The sequence below is a fragment of the Python bivittatus genome, unplaced genomic scaffold (genome assembly GCF_059951505.1).
Source record: "Python bivittatus isolate LINGU-HERP-01145 unplaced genomic scaffold, Pbiv_v1 ctg000410_np1212, whole genome shotgun sequence".
Taxonomy (NCBI): Eukaryota; Metazoa; Chordata; class Lepidosauria; order Squamata; family Pythonidae; genus Python; species Python bivittatus.
The window spans coordinates 16,121,520-16,143,581 of NW_028277067.1; the positions used below are offsets into that span (position 1 = coordinate 16,121,520).

The window sequence follows — 22,062 nt, forward strand, 5'->3', positions numbered from 1 at the left end:
AAACTGGACTTGCGCGAAGCCTACTTCAGAGTTAGGATCCGCGCAAAAGATGAGTGGAAGACGGCGTTCAACACCCCGCTCGGAAGCTACCAGTTTTCCGTGATGCCGTTCGGATTAAAAGGGGCCCCGGGGGTATTTATGCAGCTAATTAATGAGGTGCTGCACGACCTACTCTACCGGGGCGTCCTGGTCTACCTGGACGACATCCTCATCTACACCGAGACCCTGGCGGAGCACGTGAGCCTGGTGCGCACGGTGCTCCAGAGACTGCTGAAGGCACAGCTGTACGCAAAGCTCTCGAAATGCGAGTTCCATCGAGAGCAACTAGACTACCTCGGCTACCGAATATCCAGCCGGGGAATTGAGATGGACCCGGCGAAAGTAAGGGATGTCCTGGGCTGGGAAGCGCCGCGAACCCGGAGGCAACTCCAAAGCTTCCTAGGGTTTGCGAACTTCTATCGTCAGTTCATCCCGAACTTCGCCCAAATCGCCCTTCCCCTAACCGACCTGCTAAAAACCAAGGGCACTGGGAAATCCCCCAAGCCCAGCATGGCACTCGCGTGGACTGCAGAATGCCAGGGGGCGTTTGAGGAACTAAAACAGCGGTTCACCGCGGAGCCGATCCTGCGCCATCCCGACCCAGACCGGCGGTTTATAATCCAAGTGGATGCATCAGACGTGGCAACGGGAGCAGTCCTGCTCCAACCCAGCCCGGAGGGGGCCATCCACCCGTGCGCCTACGCCTCCTGCAAATTCACCGAGACGGAGAGGAGGTGGATGGTGTGGGAGAAAGAGGCGTACGCGGTCAAGTGGGCGCTGGCCACGTGGAGGCATCTACTGGAGGGGGCAACTGAACCGTTCGAGGTGTGGACGGACCATAAGAACCTCGAGGCCCTGAAGACCCCGCGTAAGCTATCCCCCAAACAGGCACGGTGGTCCCAATACTTCGGGAGGTTCAGGTTCACACTGAAACACATCCCCGGGAAGCGCAACTTCTTAGCGGATGGACTGTCTCGCATGCCCCAACACGCCAGCCTACGGGAGGAGATTGTGGACTCCGTCATCCCCGCCAGCAGGCTGGCTGCAAAGGCGGTGACCCGGAGCCAGACCAAGGGGGAGCGACGGGACGCGGCGTCTGAAGTAAGGCAAGGGTTCGCGGAGGCGGCGGAGCGGGACGATTGGCTCAAGCAGAACCGAGAGGCGCTAACCGGCCAAGAGGGGTTGTGGTGGCACGAAGGAAAGCTGTACGTGCCCGAGGGTTGCCGACGGGAGGTCATGGAGAGAGCCCACGACAGCCGGAGCGCGGGGCATTACGGCTTCGTAAAGACACTCCACTTAATCCGGCGGCAGTTTTGGTGGCCCACGCTCCGGAAGGACGTGGAGGCGTACTCGGGGGGTTGCCCGGTGTGCGCAACAGCGAAAGGAGCCAAAGGCAAACCTAGAGGCCTACTCCAGCCGGTAGCGGAACCCGACGGCCCTTGGCAAGAGGTCGCCATGGACTTCATAGTGGAGCTCCCGGAGAGTAAGGGGAAGACCGCCATTTGGGTGGTCACGGACTTATTCTCCAAACAAGCGCACTTTGTAGCGTGCCGGCGAGTCCCCACGGCCGAGGGGCTGGCGAGACTGTTCGTGCAACATGTCTACCGACTCCACGGCGCACCTCGACGTATCGTCAGCGATCGGGGCGGCAACTTCATCGCGCGGTTCTGGCGGGAGTTCCTGAAGCGGGTGGGGACGAAACAAGCCCTATCCTCCGCGGCGCACCCGCAGACGGACGGAGCCACGGAACGCCTGAACGGGGGCTCGAACAGTACCTGCGCTGCTACGTGGGGCACCAACAGGACGATTGGGCGGAGCTACTACCATTCGCGGAGGTGGCATACAACAACGCCGTCCACAAGAGCACCGGGTTCTCTCCGTTCAAAGTAGCCACCGGGAGAGATTTCGTCCCCATGCCGGAGCTGCCTCAGCCGGAATCCCAGATCAACTCCCTGGACGCCTGGTTCGCCCAAATCGACGAGACCCGGCGAGCGGCGCACGCGGCATTGCAGAGAGCCAAAGCCGACTACAAGAAGCACGCGGACCGCAAGAGGCTCCCCGAGGAAAAGTGGGAAGTGGGGGACCAGGTGTATCTGTCAACCAAAAACCTAAAGACGCACCAGGCATCGAAAAAACTCAGCCCGAGGTTTGTGGGACCGTTCCCCATTTCGGAGGTCATCAATCCGGTGACCGTCAGGCTGACGCTCCCGAAAAGCCTCGGGAAGATCCACCCGGTGTTCCATTGCAGCCTGCTAAAGTTACACCAGCCGGGGAACGCCTGGCACAAGGCGGAGGGAGTACCACCACCCATCATGGTCGGGGGGGAGCAGCATTTCGAAATCAACCGGATACTGGACGCCCGGAGGCACAAGGGGCAGACCCAGCTCCTAGTGCAATGGAAACATTTCCCCAAGTCCCACAGCGAATGGGTGAGTAAAACCCACATAAGGGTGCCGGACCTAGTGTGGGACTTTTACAGTAAATACCCCGGGAAGCCGAAATAGGACCAAGGGGGGGGAGTTGTCGTCAGGGGGGCGGCATGTCAGGTTCGGTCAGCACGAGGCTTCAGGGAAGCACGGGGTTGCAGGGAAGCTCGCAACCAGACCACGCGGAATCCACCGGCGGTAGCTAGCGGGGAAAAGAGGAACCGAAAGCGCCGCTAATTAACGAGCCACCTGCGGCCAGCTAAACAGGAAAACCGCAGCGGAAGCTTTTAACTATGAACTGATAACGGCGCGAGCAAGCAAGGAACGGGGCCGCAGGGCAGCGAAACAAGATCGCAACGCAGCACAGAACCCGCGGGTCTGCACGTAGCAGGGAGGGACCAACCCAGCCGGAGGGGGACTGGCAATCAAGGACAATGGACTCTGACCGACCCTGCCATCATGAACGATCAGGGGGGACATTGGGGGGCCTAATAGCCCACAGCTGCAACGCGATCACGAGGCGGGAAAAAGCGCGGGAAGGGGGGAATATAACAAGTGATGCAATTGTACCAAGCCAGTCCTGGCTTTGCTTGTGACTACTACGTTACGCATGAGTAAACCTTCTTTGTGAACCACACGTGTCACGAGAGTTTCTCTGTCGAACGGGGCAAATCTCACACCTGGTGTCCTTCGACAGCTCTTTGGTCTTGACCATAGTGGAGTTTGGAGTGTGACTGTTTGAGGTTGTGGACAGGTGTCTTTTATACTGATAACGAGGTCAAACAGGTGCCATTACTACAGGTAACGAGTGGAGGACAGAGTAGTTACAGGTCTGTGAGAGCCAGACATCTTGCTTGTTTGTAGGTGACCAAATACTTATTTTCCACCATGATTTGCAAATAAATTCTTTAAAAATCAGACAATGTGATTTTCTGGATTTTTTCCCCCATTTTGTCTCTCACAGTTGAGGTATACCTATGATGAAAATTACAGGCCTCTCTCATCTTTTTAAGTGGGAGAACTTGCACAATTGGTGGCTGACTAAATACTTTTTTGCCCCACTGTATAGCTGAGGCACCTAACTCGTTAGAGTCTATTCTCCTGCCAGCCTGCTTCTTGGCCAATCTGTCTGACCTGCAGAGATCAGACCTCTGCTGTTGTATCATTAAAGTATGCCTCTGTTTGGGACTGGGTGGGAGAGTCTGAAAGGTTGCTAGTGGGTGTAGGCAGGGAGTCCTGGGATCTTGCTGGATCTGCCTCCACTAGAGTGGAATCAGGATTCAACACTGCTGGAATCACCCCCTCCAGGACTATTATCCCCAGAAGCTCCTCCTTTTCCTTCTCCTCCTCCTCCTTGGAAGACAAGTGCAGCAAGGCCATAACACTGTGTTTAAAAGGCAAAGGAACTCTCTCTCTCTCTCTCTCTGCTTCTGTCTCTGTCCTTTCTCTTGCTCATATTTCCCTCTCTTCAAGATGTTGTTTAGATACAGTATATATAAAATTGAAGATCAGAAAGCTGGAGTTGCAGGTTGCACAGAAATGATTTGAGGGAGCACATCTGGATCCCAGTTCAAAGATAGCATGTCCCAATTGTACAGGGGAAGCATCTGTCTTCTTGTGGCTTGTTGTTGTTGTTCAGTCGTTAAGTCGTGTCCGACTCTTCGTGACCCCATGAACCATATTGCGCCAGGCCTTCCTGTCCTTCACTGCCTCCCTGAGTTTGCTCAGTCTTCTCCAGCACCACAGTTCAAAGACATCAGTTCTTTGGCGCTCAGCCTTCTTTATGTTCCAGCTCTCACAGCCATACATTACTACTGAAAAAACTATAGCTTTGACTATGCAGATCTTTGTTGGCAAGGTGACGTCTCTGCTTTTTAATATGCTATCTAGGTTTGCCATAGCTTTCCTCCCAAGGAGCAAGCGTCTTTTAATTTCATGGCTGCAGTCTCTGTCTGCGGTGATCTTGGAGCCCAAATAAATGAAGTCTGTTACTGCTCATTTCTACCCCTTCTATTTGCCAGGAATTGATGGGTCCAGATGCCATGATCTTAGTTTTTTTAATGTTGAGTTTCAAGCCAGCTTTCGCACTCTCCTCTTTCACTCTCATCAAGAGGCTGTTTAGTTCTTCTTCACTTTCTGCCATTAGGGTGGTATCGTCTACATATCTGAGGTTATTGATGATTCTCCCTGCAATCTTAATTCCAGTTTGTGATTCTTCCAGCCTGGCTTGGGGGCTGCATATATCTCTCTAATATTTTTTAGCAGCTGAAGTTGCACTAGACCTAACAATGATGTCACCATTTTATGCTTTCCCTGTTTTCATCTGTGTTGGTGAAATATGCATGAGAAACCTAACAGAAACTTTATATACTTGTTTTACTTTTCAGTCTCCTCACCCCAAATGTAATTTTAAGAAGGATTTTGGGCATTTTTACTACTCTTTAGGAGTAGCAATAATGTGTTCAAAGGAGCTGTGATTGTCTGGTGGTTTTCAGATTCCCCTGGGCATCATCTTCTAGAGTCTTGTTCTCTTCCTCTAGGATAAAGCAAGTTAATTTGCACAGCAGGGACTATGCCTTTCCATATAAGACAAATGCAAAATTAGGATGATGTCTTTTTTAGAGACAGTGTTCAACTGGGCTTCACTTCAATTACTGCTTTTATTTACATCAGTCGTGAGCCCAATCCAGAGATCAAGGTAAGATTCCAGAGAACCTGGTGCTGATGGTAAGAGAAGGGCAAAATCTGCTCATGGAATATCAGGCTCCTGTAAAGATAATTCAATTTTCTGCACACCTATTGAGAGAACCAGAAGAAAGGTGTTGTACATTTCTAGACAACGTTTTTTCATACCACTGTTTTTCTTCAGTTTTCTTTTTCAACATGACAAAGAACGCTGTGCTGCAGCACTGAGTCTTCCTGTTTGTGATTCTGGCCGGCCATACCTTCTGTCAGAGTTATCTGTTCCATAAGTAAGAGATACCAAGTAGCCAGTCTTGCTCAACCTTGAAACGTTAAGCAGAGTCACGCCGGGTTAGTACTTGGATGGGAATCCACGAGGAAATAGCAGTGCTGTAGGCTAGAAGGGAAGTTGAAAAAGCTCCTGAATGAATGTAGAGTCAATTCCTATCCCTTGTACCAAGAAAAGTATATCAATATCTTCATGAAGTAGCCAGTTTGACTTGAAATAAATATTTCTTTATTTCTAGGGAAATGAGTTATATTTCAGGAAAAAAATTCTGTTAATTAATTAACTGAAATTAGTGGGTTAGTACAGAGATTAGCTTCCGATAACTTCAATATATATCAACTGAACTAATTGATTTTGTATCCCATTTCATAGTTGTAGTTAATGCAGAAGAAAAGAAGAAAAGATCTTAGCCAATACTTTGAATGGTTAATTAACATATTATAATTTCTTTTTATATGGACCAAAAAATAAACTGCATTGAATTCAGTGAGACTTCTCCTATATAAACTTGTAAGCGTGAAGTTAGCTGTTCTATTTTCCATTTTTGATTTATGACCTATCTTCTTAGTGTATCTTGATATATATACTGTTCTTTAATCCATATAAAAACAGGACTGGAATGAAGAGAAGGTCTTAGTGACTTCTTACTGTAGCTGAAATTTCAAGCATCTTCAAGGAGAGAGTAAAGTTCTACCAGTGAAATATGACCTTGTGCCTATTTTACAAATCATCACCCGTTATATCAACATGCATCTAGGAACATACACAAAGAACAGTAGAATCTGGAAATACCTAAGCAAAATAGCTGATCTTTCCCTGACTCCTTTACAATCATCAGCTGTTCTTCAAGCTCACCAGAATTGGACAAAAGTTGTAGTTTATTGCCATGGAATAGTTAGTAGAAAAAGTACTTACACTCACCCTAGTCCATGAATCTATCACTTGGCATGTGCTTTATAAATATGTCCATTGTAGGAATATGCATCTAGGAATGTACACAAAGAACATTATTTACAATCAACAGTCTTGTGACTGTTTCTCAAGCTCTCCAAAATTGCACAGTAATTGTGATTTATTGCTATGGAATTGTTAGTGGAAAAGTACTCACACTTACCTAGCCTATGAATCTATCCCTTGGCTTTATAAATGTGTCCCTTGTTCATAAGATAAAATGGTAAGAAATGTAGTAACATTTTGAAAATCTAAAATGAATTTGGTATGCTATTTGCAGGTATGAGCTAGTAAATATGGAAAAAACAGAAGAACAAAACAGATATCACGGAATTCCACGGTAGGATTTATAGGACTTGGAGATCTGCAGATTCCTGTCTTTTGCCTTTTCTTAGTTATCTACTTTGTTACCATGGTTGGGAACATCTTCATCATTTTGCTGGTTGCTACTGATCCCCACCTTCACACCCCCATGTATTTCTTCTTGGGTAATCTGTCTTGCCTGGAGACCTGCTACAGTTCGAACATCCTTCCAGTGATGCTGGTTAATCTCTTCTATGGTGGGCAGGGAACAATTTCTGTAACTGGTTGCATGATACAATATTATTTTTTTGGTCTTTTGGCAGCTTCCGAATGTTTTCTCCTAGTGGCAATGTCCTATGATAGGTATGTAGCAATATGTAAACCACTCCAGTACACAATGCTAATGAACAATAGAGTTTCCTTCCAGGTTATAGCTGGATCATGGATCCATAGTTTATTTGTTATGAGCATAGTTTTATATCTAATGCATCGAATAAAGTTCTGCGGCCCCAGTGAAATTAATCATTTCTTTTGTGATTTAAATCCAATATTAAAGCTAGCATGTAATGACACTTACTTGTTTGAACTTGTAACTATTTCAATATCTGTTCTGTTAACTGTGCCTCTTCTTCTTGACTTTGGCATCTTACATTTTTATTATTTCTAACATTATGAGAATGTCATCTGTCAGTGGGAGGAAAAAGGCTTTCTCAACTTGCTCCTCACACCTCATGGTGGTGTCCATTTTCTATGGCACAATGATAATTGTCTACGTGTTGCCCAAAACAGATGGACTGCGAGAAACCAACAAAATCTTGTCTCTGTTTTATACAATCCTGACCCCTTTGTTCAATCCCCTGATATATAGCCTACGAAATAGGGAGGTAAAAGAAGCCCATGGAAGGGCAATTGCTAAATTGTATGCAATTAAAAGAATGCATCAGTGTAGCTTAATATGATTATTTAGGTTGATGCTAGTTTCATTCCCATTCAGTTTAAAATGTTGGATCTGTGTGCTACAATTACCAAATGACTCTCTTTTATACAATCCAGGTGTCTTTGTTCGTGACCTCCTATACTGCTTGTGAAACTGAGAATTTTAGGAGGCTTTTAAAAAAGTCTGCTTCTGTTTGAAAAATGTGTGCTCGTTTGTGAATATGTAGAGAAGTTATTAAATTGGAGAGATTTATTACATATCAGGTCTGTTTTTATACTTTTAAATACGTTGTTCTTTTTAAAAAAAGAAACATAATTTTGTGTATTCCAAATGATTGACATGTACTTTTGAAGTGAGTGCATTTCTGGAAGGTATGGTATTTCCCTACTCCCCAGGAAGGGGGCAACTGAATATCTGTTGTGGGCATTGTATAGGAGAAGATAGCGGCACCAATATCACTGGACAACTCCTCCCTCTCCTCCGATGCTTGCCTCTACTTGTGATGGAGACCTAGATTGTAAGACCGGAGTTCTCTGTCTGTGTCTTAATAATAATAATAATAAAAAAACAAGAATGAGATAGGAAGGAAGGGATAATTCAAGCTCTAATTTCTTCTCCAGGGAAATTTACACAGGATAGAAAAGAGGTTATGGGTTAGGAGGAGGACGGGAGTATACATGTTTAATGGTACAATACAGCCCCAAAGGAATTGGGATGATGCTGGCACTGGATATCTGTCATTCACCCTGCAGACATTGGTTGGAATTTCCAAATGGTCCCCCATTCAGATCCTAACTAGACCCATCCTGACTTAGTTCTGAGATGAGTCAAGCTCAACTAAATGCTGGCAATATATCTATATGGCTCTCAAAGTGCACTACCATGAGCTTATTGGGTAGAAGCAGGAGCTGACACTACCATAGGAAGGAGAGGAGTAAATCTGTCTAGTTGGTTTTCAGTTACTTTCCCAAGATTGTGAATTAAAAAATAATTCATGAAAATTCACTTGTATTTTACCTTAAAGTTCTTAAAGACATGGCTCTATGCCCAGGCCTGGGGCCCCAGGTATATGCAGGGACCTGTTTCTTGGTTATTTTAGCTATTATGATGTGTGATTTGGTTGCTATGTATTTTAATTTTTGTATTACTGTAATTATTATTATTACTTTTATTATTTTCTTTCCTGCACAGAGTTACTTGGTCAGATTGGCATCTATACAAATTGAATAAATAAATAAAATAAGAAAAATATAGCCCACATTAGGTGTTTTCAGTCTCTTAAGCAAGTCACCCACTGAAAGCAAAAATTAATTTTAATGTAATTCTCTTGGACTGGATCACATCCAATTAACTTTTACATGTGTCTTGCTATACAAGACAAAGTAAAACACCATTAAAAAAAATGGAATAGCTTGTTTTGTAATTGCATTAATTTTCTGGTGATTTTACAATTCACTTGTGGACAAAATGTCAAGGGGGATTTTTGTCTCCCTCAAAGACACAAACACGAATATTATACACTCCTTTACCAAATCCATTAGCCAAGATTTGTGCCAATGAAATATTCATTTGAAGATTCAGATTGTTTCAGTTCTGAGGCAGGTGCAGAGAGGAAGATCACAGAAGATCTTTTGGTCACCGCTGGTGACAGAATTACAGAGCAGTTCTTTAAAGAGAAAATATTATTTAAAGGTCAGTAATATTTTGTACCGAGATGTATAAAATATGAATGGAGAGAACAATGAAATGGAGGGAACTAAAGGAATTTCTTATTTTGTTATTGTACATACCCTTAAAGTGGTCTTTTGCAACCTGATGTTTCCTAAAGATGCTGGAGCTGCAAGCCCCAGAAGTCCCACTGGGTGTGTCAATGAGAGCTGAGGATTCCAAGAGGTATAGAATGAAGTCATCTGTTGGGCAGGAATTTGAGGAAAACTGATGTCAAGTATTCAGAGATGCACATGGTCTGCCATCTGTAATATTCTGACAATTTTGACGAGAATGATAACCCTGCCCCCTACTTTAATTTATGATGATGAAATGGACTCCAGTCCCTCAATAAAAGTATTAGTCTTTCAGGTTTCACAAGCTGCTTGACTGCCTCTGCACAACAGCCTTAACCTTGGTTACAGAATTAATCCATTCAGGGGGCTTGTACAATGTACTGAATCACAAGCTAATCAAAGGCTGGGATGCACAATACCCTAAAGTTTACAAACCAAAGATCACAAGCTAGGTTAAAATTAGCCAAATCTGGCATGCTCTGCTAATGCAGGCACTAGATCTTGCACTGACTTGGTTGGTGGGGAGTATCAACACAGAATATGGTCATGGCTTAAACTTATCATGTTGGTTCTTAATGTCAGCATGTTACCCTACTGTAATTTTTGTAAGAAGCCAGGGAGGAATATCTTTTCTGATTGAGTGAGAAGCAGCTATCTATTTGATGCTGTTGAGTATCTTTGTGGTCCAAATGTTTTTGTCTTAAGATTTATACTGGGAGGCCAGTAGGCAGAAAGGAAAGATGATAACCAACGTGATAAGTTTAAGCCATGACCATATTCTATGTTGGCACTCTTCATCAACCAAGTCAGTGCAAGATCTCGTGCCTGCATTTGTAGATCATGCCAGATTTGGCTAATTAAGGGCAGAACTATTATCTCCTCCCCAAACTGTTTAAGGTTTCAATAATCGGTTTTATAATTCTGAACATGTCAGCAGGTAAAAGTGCTGTTTGCTAAATGGCAGAGACAGAAAATGAAATAAAGGAGAGAAAAAGAGAAGGTTGAGAATGCTTTGTTGAATAGTTCTTGTAAAATGAAGAGGTGGGAAAGAGCACTAGTTTTGCTATAGCATAACCTTTTATGAAATCAAAGTAGACTTTGTGAGATACAAGAAATATATTTCATTAGCCAACTAATAAAATATTCTTCATCCATTTGTTTAGATGAACTTTTTAATTTCTGGGTATGTATGAATACAGAGAAATGTAAGGCTAACAATATTGAAAGCAAAACCAACTATATAACACAATAATACAACACTTGCAGTAATAAATGTTTTTCTTAATGCCATTATATATTTCATAAAAATATAGAGCAAGCATCACAGAAAATACAAAATCATCCATCTATTAAGGAAAATAAAACAAATGTAAAATAGTAACAACTAGAAACAATTATTGTCTGATAAAAATTGCAAGAAGGGGAATCAGAATAGTGCTAGGGGAGGGAATTATTCCATCTGAACAGAGTTCATCAAAATGAGTCTGTTCAGTCATTAGATAACTATTATTCAGCTTCCTGAAACTCAGTGCCTGCTGCAATGTTTCTCAGCCAGGGGTACAAGTACAGAAGTAGCTTAAGTTGGCTATGACTTCCCTCCCCAAATCAGAAGAGAGGAACAGAGAAGGGAAAGCAGGAGAAGCACCCTTTCTCAGCAGTGCATTTCTTAAAGTCCAGGAGAGCGGTTATGAATATTAACGTTTCAATCCACACCATTTGTGATCCAAGATCCAGAGTGGTTTTTTCTTCTATTGGGACTCTACTTTCCATTTAGTATTTGTCTTTCTATATTTTCTCTTCCTCTCCTGTGTTCTGTTTTATCTATATGTATCCCTGAGAAATGAAAAATGAAGCAAATCAAACTGTGATCCAAAATTCATTCTTCTGGGATTTGGTGGTTGTAAAAAGGAACACACCTTTTCAAAGGAGAGAGCAGTGTTTGGAAATGCCTTTTGCTTCCCACAGACTGAAAAGATGGAGTGCAACACTGAGGAAAAAGATCACACACAGTTGACAGGAGAAAGAGGAATCAGAACAAAAGAAAGGAAGGACTTTTACGGGAGTTGTGAGTTGGGGAGTGGGGAATTCTAAGGTCCTGATTCACTGGTGGGTTTCTATGGCCATAGAGGGTGAGTCAAATTGTTTTGATTTCATGAGAGGAGGGGGAATCACACCTTTTCAGAGGAGAGAGCAGTCTTTGGAAATGTCTTTTGTTTCCCAAGCTCATGTGTGGTGGGAGATTAAGTGCATGTCCTTAACCTAGAACTGAAAAGTCTGCGATTTTCTCCCAGCTACACTCTTGCAATTTTCCTAGTGGGTCTGCTGCAGGGAAGTTGGAAAGGCTGAGTCCTCCCTGTCCTTTGTTGGTTTTCCCCTGGTGAGTTCCTTCTCACTTTACAGGATTAAGAGTACTTTCTTTTAGTGCAAGAATAGTCTGTTCAGGTCTGACGGGATTATGTAAAGGAGGAAGAGTAGCTGGGTCTTGGCCCTGATCTTGTTTCTGAGATCCTGGGAGGGTTCCTCCATTTCTGGTCTGCCACAACGTCACAAACATTAAACCTAGTCTGCTGAAAATTAGGGACCAGAAAGCTGGGGTTGCAATTTGCACAGAAATGATTTGAGGGAGTGCATCTGGATCCCAGTTCAAAGATAGCATATCCCAAATATACTGGGGAAGCACTTATCCTCTTCTGCCTTGGAGGCTGCACATTTCTCTCTAGTGTCTTTCAGCAGCCAAACTTTGCATTTCACATAGTAATGATGTCACCATATTTTCAAATCATAGTTCTACTTTTGCTGTTTCAGATGTTTAGGGATAATATGCATGTAAAGCCTAGCACAAGCTTAGCACATTTGTTTCACTTTTCAGTCACATCTCACCAAGTGTTATTTTGATGCTTTCTTCTATCCATGAGAAGCATTTTTGCTACTGTTTAAGCAATAAACAGTGGCAATAGTGTGTTTCTCTGTCAATTTTCGGATTCCCCTGGACATCATCATCTAGAGACTTGTTCTCTTCCTCTAGGATAAACTGAGTTAATTTGCACAGCAGGGACCGTGACCTTTGATATAAGATAAATGCAAAGATGGGATGATGTCTTTTTTAGAGACCGTATTCAACTGGGTTTCACTTCAATTACTGCTTTTATTTACATCATATCCAGAGATCAAGGTAAGATTCCATAGAGAACCTGGTGCTGATGGTGAGAGAAAAATCAGAAGCTGCTCCCTGAATATCAGACTCCTGTAAAGTTAATTCCACACTATGTGGCAGGACTGTTATTCCTGGGTGTGACATTGGCCAGCCATACATTCTCCCAGGAGGATCCATTTCATCCTAAGTACAAAATGAATTTGATTTAGAGCTCTGTTGAGTGTTTCTGAGGTTAGCTTTTTAATTTTTTAAAAAGTTTTATTTTTGTTGTTGTTTTATAAAATCGGGGAACCAGGACTGGCTGCTCTGTTTTGTTAAAAGAAAACCAGCACTCAAGTACAGATGGTTCACTTGGAGAAAAGGTGAGCTACGAATATATAGCAATGGTTCATAAATTGATCGTCTGGCTGGAAATTTATCTGGAGCATGCTGAGTTAGAGGAAGCTGCAGTGACAGATGATGGTTCTTGAAAAATTAGTAACCAAGAGTTATGCTGCAAGAAACCTCCCCCCACAAAAAGAGAGAGGCTTCATGTTTCCTCGAAGCAGTGTTTAGGTAATGAGCTTATTGATGATAAATTTAGGATTTGGGATATAAGCTATGAACAGGTCTGGGGACAACTGCTGAGAGTTTTGCCTAGTTCTTGAACTACTGAGTACTGCACATCCCAAGGATGAAGCCCCAAGGCTTTCTCTGCTGAATTTTGCATAGACAGAAAGAGAGAAAGAAAGTAAATCACCATGGGTAATATATATGAGAGACAAAATTTAATTCTTAACATTTAGGCAGTTAACGTAACAACAGGAAAAATGTAGGAAATTAACCATTAAATGTGTATATTCATTCCAAGTTCTAAATAGGATGAAGCAGCATACTTTGCATAAGCTAAAAGGCAAAGCAGAAAAGTTATTGTGTAAGATAATCCACAATGGGATGTTTATTGACAGAATAGGAGTGGGGTAACTGAGCGAGAGAACACTGAGCACATCATGAAAACTAAACACAACCAGTGGGAAGCAGAGTGCAATTTCCCACTTTCCTGTGCTCATATATTCACTAAAGAGGTTCTCCCTCATTTGTTAGAACAACAAATTATTTATTATTTATTGACCACTATTTACTTATTTGTTTGTTTATTTATTTATAACAGGCGAGAGGAACAAAACACCATCTCAGTACATCTGTAAATATGATAGTTGTGGAAACTTGGGTTGGGATTCAAGAAAGTATGGATCAAATCCAGCCAGAATGTTTCTGAAAATGTCAATATTCCCTTTTTCAGCTAAGTGATCGTGCCTAGTCAATCTGGACTCACCTGAAAAAACTAAGCTAGACTCACATCAAGTTGGACTTCAGATGGAGGCTCCCAGGAAAGTAAGAAGGACAGGGGAGTGAGAAATTAAGGGAAAAAAAGAATTAATTTCCTCTGAATCTCATTTCATAATTTTAGTTAGCGAAAAGAAAAGAGTGGATTACCTAAGATTTTTGTTCATTTTCAGAATGAATGTAAATTAAAAGAATGATGGTATAAACACTATTTCTACCTACTTGACTTAACTTGCACTGAATTCAGCGAGACCTCCCACAAGCATAAGGACTGCAATAACAATTTCTAAGCACCTCAGATAAATTTAGCATTATATTTGCAGGCATGGCAGAAACAGAACAAGAGAACCAAACAGAAATCACGGAATTCCAGTTGCTGGGATTTGTAGGGCTTGGAGATCTGCAGATTCCTCTCTTCTGCCTCATCTTAGTTATCTACCTTGTTACCATGGTTGGGAATATCCTCATCATTTTGCTGGTTGTTACCGATCCCCACCTTCACACCCCCATGTATTTCTTCCTGGGTAATCTGTCTTGCCTGGAGACCTGCTACAGTTCTAACATCCTTCCAATGATGCTGGCTAATCTCTTGCATGGTGGGCGAAGAACAATTTCTGTAACAGGCTGCATGATACAATATAACTTTTTTGGTCTTTTGGCAGCTTCTGAATGTTTTCTCCTAGCAGCAATGTCCTATGATAGGTATTTAGCAATCTGTAAGCCACTGCATTACACAACACTAATGAATGATAGAGTTTGCCTCCAACTTATAGCTGGATCATGGATCAGTGGTTTAGTTCTTATGACCATAGTTTTATATTTAATGCAGCAGTTAAAGTTCTGTGGCCTTGGTGAGATCAATCATTTTTTTTGTGAATTCAATCCAATATTAAAGTTAGCATGCAGTGACACTCACTTGATTGAACTTGTCAGTCTTTTATTTTCTGTTCTGTGTATCTTGTTTCCTTTATTCTTGACTTTGGCCTCTTATATTGTCATTATTTCCACCATCATGAGAATGGCATCTGTCAGTGGGAGGAAAAAGGCTTTCTCAACCTGCTCCTCACACCTTATGGTGGTGTCAATTTTCTATGGCACTATGATGATTGTCTACATATTGCCCAAAACAGATAGACTGCGAAACATCAACAAAGTCTTGTCTCTGTTTTATACAATCCTGACCCCTTTGTTCAATCCCCTGATATACAGTCTACGAAATAGGGAGGTAAAAGAGGCCCATAGAAGAGCAGTTGCTAAATTGTATAAAACTGAAAAAGTGCACTGCTGTAATTTATTATGAAAAAAAATTAGAAACTTGTTTGATCTCCAATAAAGAAGGATTTTGGGTTCTTTGTGGACACTATTATATTTGTGGATTTCTCCAAAATTGTATATTAGAGATAAAATAGAGAATTCCCTCATGAACTGGCCCTCCCCTCCCACGAAAGTGAAAGGAGGGTGAATTTTCCTCCCAACTTTAACCTTTCAGAAATCCAGCACACATAGAAGAAAAACTAGAATTTTACCAAAAAGCTTTCTACAATGGTTCTAAGGCTGCTTCTCATGGAACCACTGCAGAGACTTTCCTTGATAAATCCCTCCATTATTTAACCACATTGTTCAAGTTGTATTTTTTTAAAATTCACAGGGCTAATAACATTGGCAATTTTTCCCTTGGAAGTATACAATTCTGTACTTCATGGATGTCAGATTAAATTGTTTTTCTCTTTAATAATATGTAGCTCCTTGAGATCGGTACTAGTATGGATAAACACACATAATATTAGCGTAAACCACTGAGAATAATGATAAATTTTTCCAATGCAACATCATTATTTTAATCCACAGAGATAGACATATTTCAAGTGTGTCTTTTGTCTTCAGTGCTCCTAGATAAGTGACAGAAGCAAATCTTCAGATTCTTGTTTTGGTCATCACTGAACCAAACTGCCCTGCAGGTGTTGTGAGACAAAATGTTCCTCCCCAAACTGATGTCTCCAGATGTTTGGGGATTACTGCTGTCATATTTCCAACCATCTTGGCCATTGCAAATTGTTAGAGGGCTGGCCCTCAAACACTGAGAAGACAACAGGTTGGGAAGACTAGATGTTGGTAACTGCACCATCTCTTTGCATCTAGGAGCGTATCTTACCACTAGGTGAAGTGTTGTAATGATAGAATGATCTTCACCTGCTGTCCTTGTATTTGTTTATCACTTGTCTTATTCCTCCTGACCACGGAGCACTCATTTGGGATTGCAGAACCGAGCCACCATGGTACTTTTCTCCACGAAAACAGTACATTTCAGATGGTGATATGATGAGGATTTAGAAATTGTTAGAAGATTACAGAGCAGGTAATGCCTGAGGTGCTGAGAAACGACTGCTGTGAAATCAATTGCAGCTTCTTCAAGAGAAGATTGGTATGATGAGTGTCCAAGACAATCAGAAGAGATGCTGGAGATTTCACCAACTCTGTGTACCTTCAATCCTTTTTGATCACTAGGACAAATAGTGAGACACAAATGAGGGTAAGGGTCCTCAGTTTGGTTTACTGTCAGTGTAACTGTTTCCCATCTGTCCTATTATTATTATTAACCCAAGTCCCTGTGTATTAAATACAAAGGAACAAGCTCTTTGTCTCTGCTTCTGTCTCTCTTTCTGGTGTCCTTGTCTTCAAGATGTAGTTTAGATAGAGGTGAGGGTTTTCTATCTTCATTTGCTCATAATAACCTAGCTTTTTGTCGGATTCAGTGAATTTGCTAGAATTGACTCAGTAAGGAACATACGCTCTAATAAATCATGTGCTCAATTCAGATGTCCAACACTTGATTATAATGCCTATATTTTACATAATTGACTCTGCTAGATGAGACTGATGGGAATTTTGGTTTAACAAGGCATAGAAGAAAACAGGTTATTCATGCTTCAGATACATCATGGCTATACATATAAATTAATATTCAAAAGTCCTCTCCCCATGTACCATATAAAAGCAGCCTAGTGGAACACCAGATGGGTCAGGTTTGCATGACAGAGTGAGATGGGTAACCTTTCCCCCTTGCAAGAATAAGCATGCTGGAATGTAAATCCAACCCACTGACCATCCCTATCCTTCTGTTGGCAATGCTAGTTGAGAGCTTTTATTCCAGTTCCTATACAAACCACATATTTTCTTTCATAAACTGAGTTTCCTTGTCAATTTTTGAAAGTGGATATGCCAGGCATTGGAGAAAGGCATCTGGATCTCAGATTAAAAGTTGATATATCCAAAGTTATAGTGCAGATGTCTTACCCGGTTCTTCCTTAGTATTTAGAGAGATATGGTCTTCCCCCAGAATTTAAAATGTTAATGTAAAGTAGAGATTATATGCTCCTTTTTTGAATAAATGCCAAATAAGAAGGATGCAGTTTCATAGAAACAATGTGCAGTCAGGATTCAGTTTGATTACTGAGCCAGATTTAGAGATAATGATTAGAAAAGACTTTTTGATACTATTTAGACTTTGTCACTGATGGTGATAGAAGCCACAAAGCTGCTCACGGAAGAGAAGCTGCCTTTAAAGGGGAGTTAATTTTCTTCCCTCTCATTTAGAAGGGGAGTAATATGTGATACACTTTCACAGAAAAATTTTGCACCTGCTCGCTTCCTCCATCTTCCTCCAACTAGCACAATGTCAACAGAATGTGGCAGCACTGAGTGTTCCTGCTCATGGTTCCAGCCAGCTGCGCCTTATCTTGAAAGCTCCAAGCCATTTCCACCCTGCCACAATAAAGAAACACAATTAGACACCCGTTCCTTGGATTTAAAAGACTTTCTGTGGTTGTTTTTACTGTTTTTAAGTGTGTCTTTCAACTATGGGGAAAGAGATGAACCTCAGTTGATGGAACTGTTTAGTGATATGAAACTGGCCTTTGGAAGGCTGATATAAGTGATGCAGAAGACGCACATGCGGAATTAGCAAGCCTTCTGTGAGTGAGAAGAAGGCCCTGATCAGCACCTGTGCGGCTATGAAGATCTTGCTCACATTCTCTCTGGATGCATCTATGAAGCTGACCCTCTTCCTCTTCTCACAACCACCATGGCATTTTTTATTACTGACACTGCACTTAGAGTACATTAGGAAAGTCTGCGAAAATATTGCACCCTGGAAATGGAAAGGCCCCAATCCATGGTGCTTCTTAAAATTATCTGTGTAGTAGGGTAGGTATTGACCAATATAGCAGTTTTATGTACTGCGTATTAGGAGAAAGGAAGGTAACACTATTGCATCTCATCTGCAAATATATTTGCACATATATCAAAGAAGTAGGTATCAAGTTCCCCAAACTCAGGGAGACATTCTCTTCCATACCTAAGAGATACCAAGCAGCCAGTCTTGCCTGATCTTGAAAAGCTAAGCAGAGTCAAACCTGGTTAGTACTTGGATGGGAATCCACGAGAAAATAGCAGTGCTATAGGCTAGGAGGGAAGTTGAAAATGGTCCTGAATGAATGCAATGGCAACCCCTCTTCCTCTTGCCAAAAAAAGTGTATCAATATCTGCATGAAGCAGCCAGTTTGACTTGAAAGAAATATTCCTTTATTTCTAGGGAATGAGTTAGGTTTAGGAAAAGTTGCCTGTTAATTAATTAACTGAAATCAGTGGGTTAGTATAGAGATTGGCTTCTGGTAATTTCAATACAGGTGGACTAAACTGATGAATTCTGCATCTCATTTCGTAGTTGTAGTTAATGCAGAAGAAAAGAAGAAAAGGGAGAAATAATTAAAGATCTTAGCCAATATTCAGAATGAAGGTTAATTAACATATTATAATTTCTAATTATATCTACTCAAAATTAAATTGCACTGAATGAAATGAGACTTCTCCCACATAAAGATGAAAAGGCAAAGATAATTTTTCTATTTTCCAGTTCTGAGCTATCTTAGCAATGTATCTTGATATACAGACGGTTCTTCAATCCTTATGAAAATATGTATGTAGTGAAGAGAAGTTGTTTGTGTCCTTTTTTGCTAGCTGAAATTTCAATTCTGTTCAAGGTAAAGTTCTCTCAGGAAAATGTGACCTGTGATGCCTATTTTTCAAATCATGAGCCATTAGATGACCATGCATGTAAGAACTTCTCAAAACAGCAGGAGAAACTGGAAATGTTTAATCTCAATATCTGATCTGTCCATGATTCATTTATCATCATTAATTTTCCTTATAATTATAATCATTATAATCAGTTATTCTCAAGTGCCTATTAGCTCTTTGTGGCAATGCCCTATGATTGGTTTGTAGCAATCTTTAAGCCACTCTTTTACATACCAATTATGGATGGAGGGTTTTGTCCATTCAAAATGGATCTACAAGCTGGAACCTGGGTCAATGGCTCACTTCATTAGTAGTTCCTGGAATGACATTGCAGCCTTAATATTAAGCAAGGTTATGATGGCACAGAACACACAGGAGAGAGGCGAACATATCAGTGGAGTTTCTTGTGCTACTGTTCATGTCCAGCTGTGACCCTTCCCCTTAAGTGCCCAGTATTTCCATGCAATGATTTACAGGAGCCCAACTCTGAAGCTGTGCCTAATGAACCAAGTGAATGAGATGAATAGATTCCTACTGTCAAATAACCACATGTTTTCTTTTTACTATATTGTTCAAACTCTCTTTTTTTATTGACATGGTCAGTTAAATTTGGTGCATTTCCTTTCGTTAACTTAAAAGTTGTGTTCTCTATTTTCATCTGAACCTATTGTGTCTCAGCAGAGTATAGTAATTTGCTGCCTTGGCCTGCTTGGCCTGCTGGTCTTTTCCTGCTTGTAGTGAAGTATGCTACTATACATAAGAATTTCAGTCATAGCGCATCAGTGATAAATCAGTAATCATTATCTAATTTTGTGAGGTTAACAAGGATGATGTATTGGGTGTCAATTTCTTTTTGACACCAGCACTCTTATAGTGATTATAGAAGCAGAAAGTATTCAAAATGTTGTACATAATCCAACCCCATTATCTCCTGAAGTTTGTTTGTTTGTTTGTTTATTTATTTATTTATTTTTCAAATTTGTATGCTGCCCATCTCCTCCAATGGGTTATCTTTAGTTTAAAATAGGCTTACTCAACCTGGGGCCCTGTAGTTGTATTGGGATTTCAAGTTCTAGAACTATCAGATTGGATGGGCATGGGGAATTCTTGGAGATCTAAAGCCAACATGAAACAAGGCCTAGATTATAATGCTCGTTATCTCTCATCTCATCATTTACCATGCTAGTTGGAGACATTTAGTCTAACAAGATATGTAGTCTAACAAAGGAAAGACTTTTTCACCTTTGATCTAAATATTGGTTGCATACGTTAAGGCAGTTTTAGAAATTCCTTACTCATGCAGAACCTCAAATGGATCAAATTTCAGCAGGGGGGAAAGAAAGTAATCCCCTCCCCATTTAAGAATAGGAATGCCTTGATTTCATCCAAATCCACTAATTAGTGTCAGATTTCTCCTGCATTCTTAGAGGAATCTTCCCCATTCTGATGTTCTGCAGATTCTGGGGGTGGAAAACTTGGAGAATGCTCCAGCTTCCATGGCCAATAGCTACAGCTACTTTAGAAATTGCAGTTCCTCAACATCTGGAATGTTGGGTGCCCTAGAGCGAGACAAATGCATAAGCTGTGATTAGATTTGATCCTGAATTTGTGTACTTTAGGGCTTCCTGCTATTAATAGGAAAATTTGCCAAGCTTTCCATCTCCAGTGGAAATTGAAGTGAAAGCAAAGTAACCATTTAAATGATTATTATTTTCTATTGCTTTGTGGCCATTTTAGAAATCTTTTTCTGTGTTGAATCCTTCTTAACAGCTACCCTCATTTTTCAGAGCAAGGGTCACATATGAGTCATCTGGAATGTGTTGAGAGTTGGATGGAAGAAGGGCTCAAGTGGATGTAGTCAAAGGAAGGAAGATGTTCCAGTGAAAAAACATTTTTCCCTTTAAAACTGTCCCCTTCCCTTTTGGAAGTTGTTTTTACCCTATCCACTTTCTTCCCCCTCATTTTTTTTTCTGGGAATCACTGTTGTTGACTCAAAAGGTGGAAGGCAACACTGAGGAAAAAGGTCACACATGGTTCATAGGAGAAATAGGAACGACAACAAAAGAAAGGAAGGACTTTTACAGGAGTTGTGACTTGGGGAGTGGGGAATTGTAAGGGCCTGATTCACTGGTGGGTTTCTATGGCCATAGAGGGTGAGTCAAACTGTTTTGATTTCATGAGAGGAGGGGGAATCACACCTTTTCAGAGGAGAGAGCAGTCTTTGGAAATGTCTTTTGTTTCCCATGCTCATGTGTGGTGGGAGATTAAGTGCATGTCCTTAACCTAGAACTGGAAAGTCTGTGATTTTCTCCCAGCTACACTCTTGCAATTTTCTTAGTGGGTCTGCTGTGAAGAAGTTGGAAAGGGTGAGTCCTCCCTGTTGGTTTTGTTGGTTTTGTCCTGGTGAGTTTCTTCTCACCTTACAGGATTAAGAATCGTTTGTTTTATTGCAGCAACAGCCACTTCAGGTCTGATGGGATTATGTAAAGGAGGAAGAGCAGCTGGGTCTTGGCCCTGATCTTATTTCTGAGATCCTGGAAGGGATTCTCCATTCCTGGTCTGTCACAACATCACAAACATTAAACCTAGTCTGCTGAAAATTAGAGACCAGTTTGCACAGAAATGATTTGAGGGAGGGCATCTGGACCCCAGTTGAAAGATAGCATGTCCCAAATGTACTGGGGAAGCACTTATCCTCTTCTGCCTTGGAGGCTGCACATTTCTCTCTAATGTCTTTCAGCAGCCAAACTTTGCACTTCACATAGCAATGATGTCACCATATTGTCAAATCATAGTTATGCTTTTCCTGTTTCAGATGTTTAGATATAATATGCATGTAAAGCCGAACACAAGGTTAGCACATTTATTTAATTTTTCAGTTGTGCCTCCCCAAGTATTGTTGTTATGCTTTCTCCTGTCCTTGAGAAGCATGTTAGGCATTTTTGCTACACTTTAAGACTGGCAATACATGTGGAGAGGAGCTGTGTTTCTCTGGATTCCCATGGGCATCATCATCTAGAGACTTGTTCTCTTCCTCTAGGATAAACTGAGTTAATTTGCACAGCAGGGACCATGCCCTTCCATATAAGATAAAT

General features: G+C 41.6%; 1 protein-coding gene and 1 pseudogene across 1 annotated transcript; both read left to right on the top strand.

Annotated features, from left to right (window-relative positions):
• The first annotated feature begins 2,464 nt into the window (after nt 1-2,464).
• Nucleotides 2,465-7,649, top strand: LOC112543223 (olfactory receptor 11L1-like; annotated as a pseudogene).
• A 6,567-nt stretch (nt 7,650-14,216) lies between these two features.
• On the top strand, nt 14,217-15,191 carry LOC103057156 (olfactory receptor 10A7-like). Its single transcript, XM_088143272.1, has one exon. It carries the CDS (start codon nt 14,217-14,219, stop codon nt 15,189-15,191), a length of 975 nt encoding a protein of 324 aa, XP_087999398.1.
• The last annotated feature ends 6,871 nt before the right edge of the window (nt 15,192-22,062 follow it).

What these genes read in the sequence shown, in the direction of transcription:
- LOC103057156 (XM_088143272.1), top strand. Translation starts at nt 14,217, where the DNA reads ATGGCAGAAACAGAACAAGAGAACCAAACAGAAATCACGGAATTCCAG.